General features: G+C 49.3%; 1 protein-coding gene across 2 annotated transcripts in view; it reads left to right on the top strand.

Moving 5' to 3' along the window:
* The window catches only part of BBS4 (Bardet-Biedl syndrome 4), a 35,597-nt gene that overhangs the window by 18,663 nt on the left and 2,211 nt on the right, over positions 1–14,723 (top strand). Inside the window, exons 4-15 of one of the 2 annotated variants that reach the window (XM_064668586.1) lie at positions 179–242; positions 988–1,099; positions 1,659–1,731; positions 3,284–3,337; positions 4,758–4,885; positions 6,356–6,410; positions 7,870–7,938; positions 9,281–9,433; positions 9,562–9,733; positions 10,399–10,468; positions 13,265–13,406; positions 13,778–13,988. In XM_064668586.1, coding sequence (XP_064524656.1) covers positions 179–242; positions 988–1,099; positions 1,659–1,731; positions 3,284–3,337; positions 4,758–4,885; positions 6,356–6,410; positions 7,870–7,938; positions 9,281–9,433; positions 9,562–9,733; positions 10,399–10,468; positions 13,265–13,406; positions 13,778–13,988 — 1,303 coding nt within the window. Of the gene's footprint in view, positions 1–178; positions 243–987; positions 1,100–1,658; positions 1,732–3,283; positions 3,338–4,757; positions 4,886–6,355; positions 6,411–7,869; positions 7,939–9,280; positions 9,434–9,561; positions 9,734–10,398; positions 10,469–13,264; positions 13,407–13,777; positions 13,989–14,723 lie in introns of those variants that run through there. The other variant, XM_064668587.1, reaches the window with a different exon arrangement.

Raw genomic sequence — 14,723 nt, 5'->3', positions numbered from 1 at the left:
GGAATGAACAGAGGAATACTGAGAGGGCCACAGTATTCCTGGCACAGTGTTCTCCTGGGCACCCTGGGGTTGGCCCAGTCCCAGTCCAGTGCCCTTATTACAGGTGGGGTTGTGGTTTCTGTGACTGAAGTCAAATCTCTGTTAAAATGCTGCAAGTTTACAACTCCTGTCCTTCCAGGCTGTCATCAAGGAGCAGCTCCAGGAGTCCCAAGGGCTCTGTGAATACGCTGTCTACGTCCAAGGTACGTCCAGAAGTTCATTTTGCTGAAGTAAGGCCCCCCTGATTTGAGATGGAGTGAACAGTGAGAAGGGGAACAGGTGAGGGAAACACATAAAATTGTTGAGTAAAAGATATCTGGGTTTTTTTCCCCTGCTTGCTCCATCTAGTTTTGGAGTTGGGGATTTTCCCATGAAATGGGCAGATTAGGTTTTCTGTTTTCTCTGTCACTGATTCCTCCTTGGACTGTGAGCTCTTGCCCTTCAGTGCCTTGGGGTGTGTTTGGCTGGGTTACAGTTGTATGTTTTCTCTTAGAGATCCCCCCCTCAGGTGATTGTTGTCTCACTGTTGCTTCTAAGGATGGAATTCCTCTTCCTGCCCTGCCCTCTGTCCCCTAAAAAACGTCCCCCAAAACGTGGCATTCCAATTCCAAGTGCTGTGGTGGGGAGGACAGCAGAGATTTGCTGGCCAAAGACACACTGTAGAATCTGGGGAGGGGAGAAATCCAGACTGCATCTGTACAAGGAATTGCCCAGGGTTTGAAGCTTCAAGCCTTTATTCTGCCCCCCAGATTTCTGCAGGCAGGCAGAGTCCTTTGCCTGTGTTGTCATTCTGCCCTCAGACACATCTCCTTGGAGTGCTGCAGGAGGGGGAAGGACCAAAGGAGCATTGCTAAAATACATCCATATCCCCCCTTCTTTCCCTGCTGTCAGAGGGACGTTTTCCCTGCAGATAATGCACTAATTTGCCTGCTCTGTGTTGTCTTACAGCTTTGATATTTCGCTTGGAGGGGAAGATTCAAGAATCTCTTGAACTTTTCCAGACATGTTCCATTCTGAACCCACGGAGCGCTGACAACCTCAAGCAGGTGGCACGATCCCTGTGAGTGGTGTTTTATTGTTTCTCTTTGATGTGCCACCCAGGACCTTCCCTGTTTTGTTTTTCTTCCAGGCTGCTTAATTCCAGACATGTTTCCTCCTTATCTACACTTGGGTTGGCTCCCAGAAGCGTGGGTTGTTCTTTAAGCAGAATCCCTCTTATCTGCCTGGCTGATTTTGTGTTTTCTTCTTCTTTGGGCTTTAAGCAGAGAGGTGACACTGATTTCTAGTTCACAGCCACAGGTGCTGACCTGAGCTGGGCAAACTTGCCCTACAGACCCCCTTCTGTCTCTGAATGTTCTGTTAGGTCACATGTCCCTTTCCTTGGAGACAAAGGCAGGCTGCAGAGTCTGGGAATTCATTCCTTGCATCTCCAGTAATGTCAGGATGGGTGACCTTGGCCCTGAGAGGGAGCAGTGCTGAGATTGCTGAGATTTTAAACTTCTCCTGCAGCTCTCTGGAGAACCAGCAAATAGCATCATTTCTCACTGGCAAAGGTGACAGTGGTTGCACAGCAGGGTCTGAAAGCAAGGAAAACATAAGAATTGAAATCCTTTTTGCAGGTTTCTCCTGGGGAAGCACAAGGCAGCCATTGAAGTGTACAATGAAGCATCTAAACTGGATGAGAAGGACTGGGTGAGTGTCCAGTGAGCTGCAGATTGTTGTAGGAGCTGCAAACTTGTCCCAAGGCAAGGTGAGCTCACACTGCCTGTGCTCTGAGCCTGGTTTGGCTCACAGGAGCCAGGCACCATTCCACCTGCAAAGCCCCACACCTCCTCTTGGGCCACGGAGAATTGAGCAATGAGTTTGAGCTTTACAGATATCAGTTTGAACGTAACCAGAGCTGGATGTTAAGGGCAGTTTGGGAAGTGTTTCCAAACCCTCAGTTGTTAAAACTCGCTTGAGTAATTGGGAAAGCTTTTGTGATGCAGAACATGATTGAAAATACAGCAGCCATGATTAAATTAGCCCTCCTATATAATAAGACAGAGAAGGAAGAGCAGTTGCAAAGGGAAAGGTGTGACACTGGGTGAGAGGGCCTTTTGCAGGTGACTGTTTTGCCTGCAGGAGTGTTTCTAAGATGGGCTTGCAATATGTGAGCTCATCTATTTGTTGCTCAGTACGTGTAATATTCAGGATACAGGGATATCTTTGGTTTTTTTTCAACTCACCCTGTGCCAGACGACTCAGAAACCTTTTATGCTCTGGGTCTTTTTCCTGCTTGCATTCCCTTAGCTCACCAAGCTCCTTGCAGTGCTTGGCATCCTGTAACCCTATTTACAACCCAGCAGGCAGATGTCAGTGGGGATTTTGATGAGTTATTCCCCATTCCTGGCTCAGCACTGGAAGGAGAGCCAGGCTGTGCTCTTCCCTTGTTCTGCAAGCTGCAGCAACCAGCAGTCATTGCTCAGTACTGTCTTACACAGCTGGAGAGGCTGTGTGGAGGAAAACACCATTCCAGGGGGGTTAATGGGGAAATAAGAGAGTTTCCTGTGGAAGGTCAAGGCTGTCTGAGCTGGTGAAGCAGTGAAATGCTCACCAGGATAGAAACAAGGAATGGGGGCCTTGCTTTTCAGCTCCCCAAGATGTGCTGGGATGGGGAAGGTGCCAGGTGCTTTTCTGTTAAACTGTGGGTGAGGAATGAGAGGCATGGGCAGTCCCTGCAGTGTCACCAGAGTGTTTAGGATCCCTAAGGGATCTTCCTACCCTGTGCAGAATTGTTTGGGATGCCAGAGGGATATCAGCCCTTCTGGTGCTCAACTTCTGATTTGCCTAATTTCTAGGCACATCTTCCAGTTTAGTCCAGCTGGGTTGGGCATTGTGCATATCCTAATGATGTACAGCTGGACTGAGAGCCACCCATAAGGGCAACATCCCTAGTCTGAGAGAGTGACATCATGGGGAAGAAACCAGTCTGTGCTCTTTGTTCTCTGAAGAGGAATTTCTCATCCCTCTGAAGAGAGATTTGTCTCTCTGGTTTTTGTCTCAGTGGACTGTGATCTTTTGTGTACAATCCCATTTATTCTCTGTAGGTGCCTGAACTTGAATTTATAGGTTTACTTGCTCTGCAGAGCAAGAAGGGTGTGGGCAGGCACAGGGGTGTGTGATCCAGGTCAGTGCTGTTACTGCTGTCAGGTTCTGTATTTCACACCTTGTGCTGATTTGGTTTTGTTCTTTTTTCAAACAGGAGATCAGCCACAACCTGGGTGTGTGCTACATGTACCTGAAACACTTCAACAAGGTAATGCCAATGGGAAGCAGGAAGCATCCCAGAAATCTCACAGTCTTTGGTAGCTTGGAGTGGGTCATTTGCAGCCATAGGTATGAAGGAAGTTTTTTACTTCAACGTTTGTTTCTGGGATCAAAGGTTTGTGAGCTGTCTCTGTTCCCATTTGTCTGTTGAGTTACTTTGAGTCAGCTCCAAGTCAGTGGGGTTGGATAAAGGGAGCCTGTGGAAGAGCAGGAGGCTTTTTCTGAAATTCAGGATTTTTCAGGGAGCATTTCTGGTTTTAAACGGAATGTTTGAGAAACCTCAAACTAGACAGAAAACCAGCTGTGCTCCAACAAGAGCTGCTTCTGGCTCTGAGCCTTTTAGAGCCAGACCCATGAACAGTGCTGGCTTTGTGGGAGCAGCAATCCAGATCCATCCTCCTGAAGCAAGAAGTGTGGTGGTAAAGCCCCAAACCATTTCCCCAGCTCAAACTGCTCCACCTCATGAGGAGAGTTCCCAAAGGAAACCTGCTGCCCCTGGGGTCTGGCAGGATTCAGAGGGAAGAGTTTTGGGCTTGGTTTGCTGGAGGTGCAACAGGCACCTTTTTTCCTCCATGGAAGGGGTTTGCTCCTGTGTCTGAAGCTCCCTTTGCCCCAAGCCTGGAGCAGAAGTCACAGAAGAGCACAGCTGCAGTGTGGGCAGCACTGACTGCATTAGCTTTGGAGCTGACAAAGGACTTCTTGGAAGCTGAAATGGAGTTATATTCCCAGTCTGAGCATGCTCCTCACTTAACCATCCCCTGAGTGCTGGGGGTGAGCACTGAGCTGCCTCTGATCCGGTTTGTAAGGGACAAACCAGCATTTAGAACCTTTTTGTTTCCAGTGTGGCCCTGCTGCTCTTCCTGGTGGGGTGCTGTGGCCCTTGCAGCAAACCCCAGCTGCATTCCCTGTTTGAGACATCCCTGTAAAACTGAAAGCTCTAGAGTGTAGGTTCACACTTGGGATTTGCTGTCTGCACTGACACCTTCCAAACTGGGACCTGCTCACATCTCTGGGATTTTCACTTGGCAGTCCATGCTCACTGCTGGAAGGGCATTTAGGGAAGAAAAGGCTGTAAAGTACCCGTTCACCTGACAAATCCGGAGCTTCCCCCAAACCAAACAAGCTCAAATCCTGGAACAGATCCCTGCTCCTCTCCTCCCTGGGAGGCCATTGCCTCCTGCTTGGCTTGGAGCACGTCCTGTTGCCTTTTCCTGCCCCTAAAAGCCCGTGGCTGCTGCTGCAGAGCTTGTTCCAACAATTATCTGGGCTGGGTTTTGTGTTCTGTGTCTCAGGGGGTGTTGGTTGAGCTGTTCTTCCCTGGCTCTGGGGATTGCTCTTGGGCTGCTGCTTCACTGAGGGCTCTGTAATCACTCACCAGTTTTTGTTTTTCCCTCTGCTTGTGTCTTTAGGCACGAGACCAGCTCAACAATGCCCTGGAGCTCAACAGACATGACCTGACTTACATGATGCTGGGGAAAATCCACCTCTTGGAGGGGGAGGTGGATAAAGCCATTGAAGTCTATAAGAAAGCCGTAGAGTAAGAAATATCCTTTATTCCATCTGCCCATTCCCCTCCTATGCCAGGAGAAAATTGATTGGTGTCCCAGATCTGAATTGAGGCCATGATTAAAAAGCTAATGGTAATTATAGAGTCTCTGAGCAAAGCTGGCACTTCCAAGCTCTTCAGCTGTCTCTGCTCTCAGCTGTGGTCCTGCTCCTGCTGACAGTGTGGCAGGGAGGGAGGGAGCTGCTGGAAGGGCTGCCAAAAGAGTGGAATAACAAACGGATGGAGATGCCTGGGAGCAAACTGATCCAAAACTGACTTCATCAATCCCAAAGGTTTATCTACCAAAATGATCTAACCCTGATTGTCTGTCCCAGATCCTTGGCTGGGTCTCACATGCTGCTTTCCCTCGGAGTGGTTTGTGGTGGGAAGCTGTGAGTGGGCAGACTGGAGGTGGGTTGGGGCACAGGGGGTTTATCCCACCCCATCACTGCTCCTCAGTGCCTGTTTTAGGAAGTTCCTGAGCATCTGATTTACCAGTGCTTTAAAATGTAGCCAACACTAAGGAAAAGCAGGAGCATGTCAGGAGCCACTGGAGGAGCTACTCCAGTGTTCCCCTACAGGTCTGCCTTCAGCTCTCTGACAGTGGGTTGGGTTGGGTGGGCATTGGGACTAATCTAGAATGTTTATTACGTAAATAATCCTTGCTAAGCACCTTACCAGGTTTATGTATCTTATCCCATTTCTCCCTTGCCCTCCTTTCTTCCTCACTCCTGGTTTTTTTCTCCTTTTTTTTTTTTATTCTCATCTGCCTCTCATATTTTCCTTGCTGTTTCCAGCTCCACCATGATCTGTTATTCCATGTTTGTGCACCACCAGGCACAGGCAGTTTTGTTGTGGTTGAGATTTAGAGGTGCCAGTGTGAGTGTGCAGATAGATTTCCTAAGTCTGGGCAGCGGGGAATTGAAAACTGACTTCTGTTGTGGCGAGGCTTTTTGGGTTTGGTTGTTGTTTCCATCCTGTTTATTTGTAATCTTTTTACAGGGTGAATTAAAAGTCTGACAAGGGGTGTGTGTAGGATCCATCAGAAATGCTGAGCACTGCCTGTCCTACGTGGCCTGGGAGGCTTAGGATGGATGGATTTACAGGGTGGTTTATGGGAGATGATGGAAAATCCCATTTTGTATTTCCAGGTCACTGATGCAGACTCACTTTGCAGCTTAACAAACCCACGTTATCTTTTTACGTGTCCAGATCTATCCCACAGAGCCTTGCTGCCTTCCCACTGATACCCAGAGGACATCTGGGAAGCTGAGGTGTTGTGTTGTTCAAAGGAAGTCCTCATGGTGGCAATTGTTCTGATATTTGTGTTTAATAATAACAGTGAAATTAATTTCCTGGAGTGGTACAAGTGTAATGTGGCATCGTAATTCCATGTTCTGCTTTTACCTTGTTCTGGAAGGGCTGATAAGCAAATGCAACCCTCTGGCTTTTGTGTTCCAGGTTTTCTCCAGAAAACACAGACCTCCTCACAGCCCTGGGCTTATTGTACCTGCAGGTACTGAAGGCTGTTAGCTATTGCATGAACTTAATTATTTTCAAAAGAACAATGTTGTTTTTTTTATAGAGGTAATTTCTGTCCACCTCCCCGTGACTTGCACATGTTTCTCTAAAGACTGAGTTTAACAGGACGGAGCTTGATTTTCTGTATCTTCTTGTTGCTGCTAAAAGCAAGTTGATTCCCTGGACCACAGCCAGAGCAGGAATTGTGTTTGGCAACGGCCCTAATTCTGTTATAAATCCTCCAAATATAACAAAACATGACTAGTCATTACCTTGTTCCTGGAGCAGGAGTCTTGCAAGTTATCCTACAAAAGCAGCCATGAAATTGTGAGTGTTAATGCACCACAGAGGAAAATCAGAATCGATTTGAATAACAAAGAAGTGCTTATCCCTGGGTCTGGGAAATGGATGGGAAGGGCCAGCAGATTGTTCCAGAAGTAAACTTCCCAGAGAGTGAACAAGCAAAGGACAGGCAGCAGTGCCTGAAAGGAGGAGGCCACAGGGCTGATCCAAGAGCTGGAGCCCCTCTGCTCTGGAGCCAGGCTGGGAGAGCTGGGGGTGTTCAGCTGGAGAAGAGAAGCTCCAGGAGACCTTAGAGCCCCTTCCAGTGTCTAAAGGGGCTCCAGGAGAGCTGGAGAGGGACTTGGGACAAGGGCCTGGAGGGACAGCACAAGGGGGAATGGCTTCCCACTGCCAGAGGGCAGGGATAGATGGGATATTGGGAAGGAATTGTTGTCTGTGAGGGGGGTGAGGCCCTGGCCCAGGTTGGCCAGAGCAGCTGTGGCTGCCTCATCCCTGGGAGTGTTGAAGGCCAGGTTGGACAGGGCTTGGAGCAACCTGGGCTAGTGGAAGGTGTCCCTGCCCATGGCAGGAGTGGAACTAAATGGGGTTTCAGTGAAATCAGTTGAAAACACAGAATCACAGGATGGTTTGGTTTGAAGGGACCTTACAGCTCATCTGGCTCCAATCCATAGGATTTCAGTGACTCTAACCTGTCATGTGTTCATGTAGGGCCACAGTCAGGCCCACCAACACTTGCAGTCCAAGGGAAGACAAAGAAAGTCTTTCTTACCTGAACAGAAGAGCCCTGAGCAGTGAGGAAGTTGTGGTGAGAGAATCCAGGATGTGCAGAGTAGCAATTCACAGCCTCTTTTCTGGGATAAAGGAGCAGAGAACTGTCAACTCAGAGCTCACTCTTGTGTGGAAAAGTCAGAGCACAAACTATTTGGAAGCCTTTGCTTGGGTCAGAACAGTGAATCCAGCCCAGCTAAATAAATTTTTAGAATCTGTTCTGTGAATTCTCAAACGGGAACATGTGTGTGCCATGGGAGCACTGTAAAATTCACTTTCTTGAATATGTAACTGAACCAGCAATTCTGCTCACAAAGCATGTGTTCTCCTTCTCAGCCACCCTTATTCCTGAATTTCTGATGTGTATTTACTTCTTTTCCCAGACTGGAGATTACCAGAAGGCTTTTGAACACCTTGGAAATGCACTTACCTATGACCCAGGCAACTACAAGGTGAGGAGTGGGAATGATGATGGGACACCTCTTAAGGCTAATTCCAGTATCAGAGCTCTGCCATCTCTGTCCAGGGCTCAGAGAGCCTGGAAAGGGTCATGTCCAAAAAGCTTTTTCTGAAATACATTTCTGTGATGTCTCCCTGGGTGGGGAGTTTGGGGATGTGTGGGGATAGGGAAAGGGGAGGAGGCAGAATATGGGATTGACCCCTTTGGTTTTTAATCTAAAATTACACCAAATCCGGGTGGAATTTACTTAGGAAGGAAAGTCTTCTAGACATTGTTTCAAAAATCCCAAGAGCTGTGCTGGGTCCCTGTGACTCCTCAGGACAGAGCACAGATCCAAGTGCTACTGCAGTATGTTATTCTCTGCAGATAACCCTGCCTGTGCTTCCAGCTGCTGTATATATTCCCTTGGCTCTAGCCTGGAAAGCTGAGCTTGGCATCTAGGTTTCCTTCCTGATTGTGGAACTGCTTCCCTTTTTAGGGGTGTTACTTCATTTCTCTCCTTTTTTTCCCTGTTGACAGTGCAGAGTATTGCAATGTGTGGTTGACAAACATGAGTTATTGTGAAAACACCTTTACACTTAAAAATTTTACTTGTCACTGTGAAATCCTATAAGGGACTTAACTGGTGTGGTTTAAATATAGTGTGTTGCACTCAGTTCCTTTTTTGTCCCCATGCATATTCCCACTAATTTGCAGTATCAGCCAGTCAGTGTGAACTAGGAGAGCTTTGCTGCTTATGTCTTGCTTGAGTATGTTTTACTCCCCACTTATCTTGTACCAGAACTATTTCTATCAGTGCTTGGTGGTAAAAAGAGTCTATAGATTCTTTCCACAGAACCACAGACTCAGAGACTCAGACTCCAAGAAATACTTCTGTCACCCCAAAAAATACCCTTAACACTCATCATGTTGCAATATTTATAGAATCATAGAATCCCAGACTAGTTTGGGTGAAGGGGATGTTAAGGATCAGTGAGTTCCACCCCCTGCCATGGGCAGGGGCACCTTCCACTAGCCCAGGTTGCTCCAAGCCCCATCCAACCTGGCCTTGAACGCTTCCAGGGATGTGTTCCAGCTTTCCTGGGCAAACTATCTCATTTCTGAGACAGTTGTGGTCAAAGTAGTGCAGGAAGAAGCAGACTCAGGTCCCTTCTTCACCCTGTGTTCTGCTGTCTGGTGGGAGATCTGAGTCCTCATCTTCTCCCCACTGTTGGTCGGGGCAGCCCTTGGAAGAAAACCCTGAAAAAGTTCAGCGGTTGCTCTCGAGGTGGTTTTAGTTTAATCATTCTGCCCTCTTGCTGTTCTGCTCTGTCTGGTCCCTCGGTGTCCCCCAGGCCACCCTGGCTGCTGGCAGCATGATGCAGGCCCACGGGGACTTCGACGTCGCCCTCTCCAAGTACAAGGTGGTGGCCGGCGCCGTTCCCGAGAGCCCCCCGCTCTGGAACAACATCGGGATGTGCTTCTTCGGGAAGAAGAAATATGTGGCAGTAAGGATCATGTTTCCATTTTTTCCCATCTGTATCAAGCTTCATGCAAGCACAAGGCTCCTGTGGTGCAGAGGCAGGAGGTCTGTTCTGGCCGGGCTGTCACAGCACATTTATCCCTGTTTTTGCAGGCTATCAGCTGCCTGAAGAGGGCAAACTACCTGGCTCCCTTTGACTGGAAGATCCTGTACAACCTGGGGCTGGTGCACCTCACCATGCAGCAATATGCCTCAGCCTTCCACTTCCTGAGTGCTGCCATCAGCTTCCAGCCAAAAATGGGAGAGCTCTACATGCTCCTGGCAGGTTTGTGATGGTCCAGCTCCAGCAGGGATCCAGCTGGGGGGATGCAGCATTACAGACACAGAAGTGTGGCCTGAAGTAAAGAAATAATGCATGAAGGCTTTACTAAGAAGCTCTTCCCCAGGCTGTTCTCTCTGGGGTGAATAGAAGGTTGAATTGCAGTCAGATCAGATTAAACATTGAAAAAGACTTTAGGTGTGTGAGCTTGGGGTTGGGTTCCCTAAGGAGTGGGTCTGGATTTACAGCACTGGACATTTTTGGGATGAAATGAGACAAACATGTCCGAAGTGACATCGAGAGCAGATGTAGATTAGAGATTAGGAAGAAATTATTCACTCAGAGGGTGGTGGGGCCCTGGCACAGGTTGCCCAGAGAAGCTGTGGCTGCTCCATCCCTGCAAGTGTCCAAGGCCAGACTGGACAGGGCTTGGAGCAAACTGGTCTAGTGGAAGGTGACCCTGCCCATGGCAGGGGGTGGAATGAGATGGGCTTTAGGGTCTCTCCAGCCCAGGCCATTCCATGATTCTGTGATCAGCAGGGTTAATCCTGGCAGCAGTCCAGGCAACCCTGCTGGCACATATTTTATGACTGAATGACATTCAGCATTGCCCTAAAAATGAACTCCTTGTGAAACATGAACTCCTGTGTGTGTGTTTTGCTTTGATGCAGTTGCTCTGACCAACCTGGAAGACATTGAGAATGCCAAGTGTTCCTATGAACAAGCTGTGGCCCTGGACAAGTAAGTGTTCACCAGAGCTGTCACTTGTTTGCTCCTGTGGCTTTGCCTTCCTGCACCTGATGCCCTTTGCCTCTTGCTCTGCTTTGACCCAGAATGGTTTGCAGTAGAGAGAGACACTTTTATTCCTGTGCAAGTAACAGTGTTAAACCAACTTTTTTTTTTAATTCAACTCAGCTCTGAAAAATGAAAGGGGATTTTATTTCACACCAGCCCAAAGCTGGTTTTTGTTTTGCTGTTTGGTTAGTGAGTCAGTGGTGATGACTTTGGATTCCAGCCCTCCTTTCAGTGAATATTTATACACAGTGGAGCAGATTCAATAGGAGGAAACATATTTTGTAACCTAAAGTTTGAGCACTGTGCAGAGCAGTGAGATGCTTGGGATAAAGCCTGTTATGAATTGGGCAGAGGGAAGATTTTGGCTGGCAGAATCTGGGCAAGAACTCTGTATAAAGCAAATAAAACAGAGCAGGGGGTAGTTCTTGCTCCTTTTTGTTAACGATATCTATGTTTGCAGTCTAGGTCTTGAAATCAGAGCATTTGGTTTCAGAAATGTGAAGCTGAACTTCACAGTATTTCATCATTTCAGGCAGAAAATCAAAATTATTTCAGATTTAGTAATAGTTTTGTCTCTGTCCCCAGTTCACTGTATTTGCATACTTAGAGCAGCCAGCACTCTGAGCCCAGAGTCTGTGCTGGGCACAGAGCAGTGCCAGGAGTGCTTTCCATCTGCAGGGGCCACACGAGGTGGTGAGAGATCAGAGATGAGGGAGAAATTCTTCCCTGTGAGGGTGGAGAGGCCCTGGCACAGGTTGGCCAGAGAAGCTGTGGCTGCCCCATCCCTGGAAGTGTTGAAGGCCAGATTGGACAGGGCTTGGAGCAACCTGGTCTAGGAGAAGGTGTCCCTGCCTGTGGCAGGGTGTGGAATGAGATGGGCTTTAAGGTCCTTCCAATCCAAACCATTCCAGGATCCTATTCCCAGTCAGCCTTCCATGCCCAGCAAGGCAGGACAGGACCTGAAAGATTGCTCAGACTCCTTAGTCAAGGGCTTGTGTGCTTTGCTTAAAAAGGGAAAGAATAGAAATTTGGCTCTCCAGCTTTGCCCAAGTATTTGGCACTCCTGGGATGCTCCATCTCTGTGGTCTGACCAGGAAAATAAACCCTCATCAAAGCAAGAATGAATTCCAACTGCTGGGGCCTGCTGCAAGGAATACCCAGGCTGTGTGAGGCTGGTTCAGCTGACACCCTGTGTGTTTTAACCAGTTATTGTGTAGCTGGATCTGTGTCCCCACAGGCTTCCTTTGCTGGCGTGTCCGGAGCTGCTTGGCTGGGATGCGGAGTGTGGTGTTGGTCTCCATCGCCAGGAATGCTTTTATAGTGGCCTGGGTGCCATGCTGGGGGCTGGAATGAAAAACATCTTGGAAAAGCCTTTGGCAAAGGTGTTCTCAGTCCTGGTTCTGCTCACAGCTGCCCTGTCTGGGATTATTTAGCCGTTGATTTTTCTCTGACTGTCATGTCGCTTCTCTGCTCTCAGAGGCGGCGAAATACCCCCTCAAGGTTCAATTAATTTTAAAACTGGCTGTTTCCAGGACTGTCTGATCTCTTCAGTGTTATGGCAAGGACAGGGAGGAGGGTTTATTCCAGTTTCCCAGTTAAAGAAGCAGCCATGGCTATAAATGCAATCAGATTTGCCTGACAGTGTTCCCTGCAGCGCTGTCACCTCGCCCGGGACGGAGAGTCAGGGCCTGCAGGTGACACTTTCTTTACTGCCCAGTACCAGCAGGATCCTTCCCTCCTGCATTGTCCCTCTCCCTTGGCCCCCAGTCCATGGATGGCTCCAGTTATCCCAGCCACACTCCAGGAGAGGGCACCAGTCCCTCGCTCACATTGATTGTCGGAGCACGGAGCATCCCCGCCTGACCCGTGTGCAGGGATGCTCCCGTGGGCTCCTGCAGGGAACCGGGGGCAGGCAGAGTCCTCCACCCACCCTGGCTGGGCCAGATGGGAAGGTGCTGTTGGGGGTGAATGTATCCTAGGGAAGGAAATGGATACTGTGGAAAATGAGGGTACAGGGAGCAGTTCTGCCTTGTGAAATCTTCATTGGGGAAGGGAGGCAGGAGTGTGCAGGGACCCGTGTGAGGTGGTGTGTCTCCTGTCAGGTCCTTTGTAATAGGGATTTCCTACTGCTTGTCTGTTATAGTACCTACAATGCCTGTGTTTTACTGGGGGAAGGAGAGAGAAGAGGTGAGGAATTGAAATGTAAAGAGCCGTGCTCTGGTATTGAAATGTAAATTCAATGTAAACAGCATGTTCTGCAGTGGGTTAGGTTGTAAAATAAAACCAATAAAGCAGGAGTCTGTTCCACTGCTTGTCTGTGCCAAGCTGTTCTCCTACAGACTGGGAATGCTGGGAAAGTCTGAGGGAAATTGGGGAAAGATCAGCTTTCACAGTGTGATGAAAGCCCCTGTCACTGCTCTGCCTGTCCCAGGATCCAGGGGCTGGGAGAGCCAGAAACGCTCCTGGGATGGTCCCCAAGGGCACAGAACTGGCTGTTCAGAGGGTGAGGCACCTGAGGGAGGGATTTATGTCATCACTAACATGGGGAGAGATTGCTGAGCTGAGGCACTGTGTCTGTCACCAAACATGAGGGACTCGTGTTCCCAGAGGACTCTGGCTCTGCAGCCCCTCCTCTGCCAGTGCCAGACACTGAGGTGTCCCCAGCTCTGCTCCTGGGGCACACCTGAGCCTTATTCCAGCCAGGACAAGTGTTCCCATGGGGAATGTGTGTGTCTGCTGCAGGTGCAACCCCCTGATCAACCTGAACTACGCTGTGCTGCTCTACAACCAGGGTGACAAGGAGGGGGCCCTGAGCCAGTACCAGGAGATGGAGAGGAGGGTCAGCGCAGCCAAGGAGAGCAGCGCTCCCGACTTCGACCCCGAGGTACGTCCTTCCCGGGGGCAGGGGCTGGGGAACCACGCCAGGGCTGGCAGCACATCAGGAGATTTGACTTTGAGTCCAGTTGTTAGGAAGAAATTCTGCTCATGAGGTGTTCTGAGCGGAGCAGGCGCCTGCTGAGAGCTGCTCGCTTTGCTGCTGCGCTTTGAAGCTCAGTTCTTCAATCAATACCCAGCAAGACAAGATTCCCTCTTAATTAAGGGAATGAATTAACAGAGATGTTTCCCCCGAGCACCGAGGCCAGAGCCAGCTCTGCACAGCTCTCATTTTTCAGGGTTTTTTGTGGAGATGTTGACTTTATTGAATTCTGAAGGGTTTTTGCTCACAGTGCTCTTCTCTTTGTGCTTCTTGAACAGATGGTGGAGGTGGCCCAGAAGATGGGAGCTGCCCTGCAGGTCGGGGAGAGCCTGGTCTGGACTAAGCCTTCTAAAGAGTCCAAATCCAAGCAGAGAGCTGCTGTGTCAGGGAAATCCTCCAGCTCTCAGCAGCCTCTGGGCTCCAACCAGGCCCTGGGTCAGGCCATGTCCTCTGCTGCAGGGTATGGGAAAACCATGCAGCTTCCCTCAGGTGAGTCTCCTCTGCTGCTCTGTCCAGCAGAGCTGTGGGAGTGCAGTTAGAGCACATGTGCAGGAAGGGACTGACTTGCCTGCACAGCAGTAAGGTTGCTGTTTGGTGATAACTTTCCCAGATTTCTGGGTTAAGGAAGATGCTCTCTGTGGTGCATTACACTCTCCTGCTTCTGCAGGGATGTGGGAAGCCAGGAAAATTTCCCTTCCTGTCTGAGCCACAATGGCAAGACTCCATTAGCATGGGATTGAGATCTTGCTCTGAAAAGGAGGTGGTTTCAGCAACCAGACCTCCTGCTTTCCTTTGGAAGAGCCCAGGAGCTGATGTGCACAGACAGACTGTCAGAGAGGAGGGAAAGGATGGACAATTTTCCAAAGCACTTTATCACTTCTTCTACAACAATAACTGCAGCTGGATTGCTCCCAAGCTGCCCAGCCAGGCCCTGCCTTGCAGATGTTGCTGGGTTAAGTGTGGGCCACAGGACTGAGGGTTGCTCAGGAGATGGTGTGAGCCTTACTCCGATGGCTGCACGTGCTGGGGCTGCGTAGGAGCATCTCCTGAGCCACCATTCCCCACCTGACCTCTCAGCCCTCAGCTTCCCAGGAGGAATGTGCTAGAGATGCTGCTCCTCCTGGTGATTTTCTGTCACTCTTGGTCTCATTGCCTGGAGACTGAACCAGGAGAGAGGTTGTGTAATCCAGGACTCTTTCTTTGGCATCCCTAAGGACCTGTTCC

This window comes from Pseudopipra pipra, chromosome 12 (assembly GCF_036250125.1).
Source record: "Pseudopipra pipra isolate bDixPip1 chromosome 12, bDixPip1.hap1, whole genome shotgun sequence".
In the NCBI taxonomy this organism is placed as follows: domain Eukaryota; kingdom Metazoa; phylum Chordata; class Aves; order Passeriformes; family Pipridae; genus Pseudopipra; species Pseudopipra pipra.
Note: the sequence above shows the minus strand (reverse complement) of the source record. Positions and strands in the feature narration are given on the sequence as shown.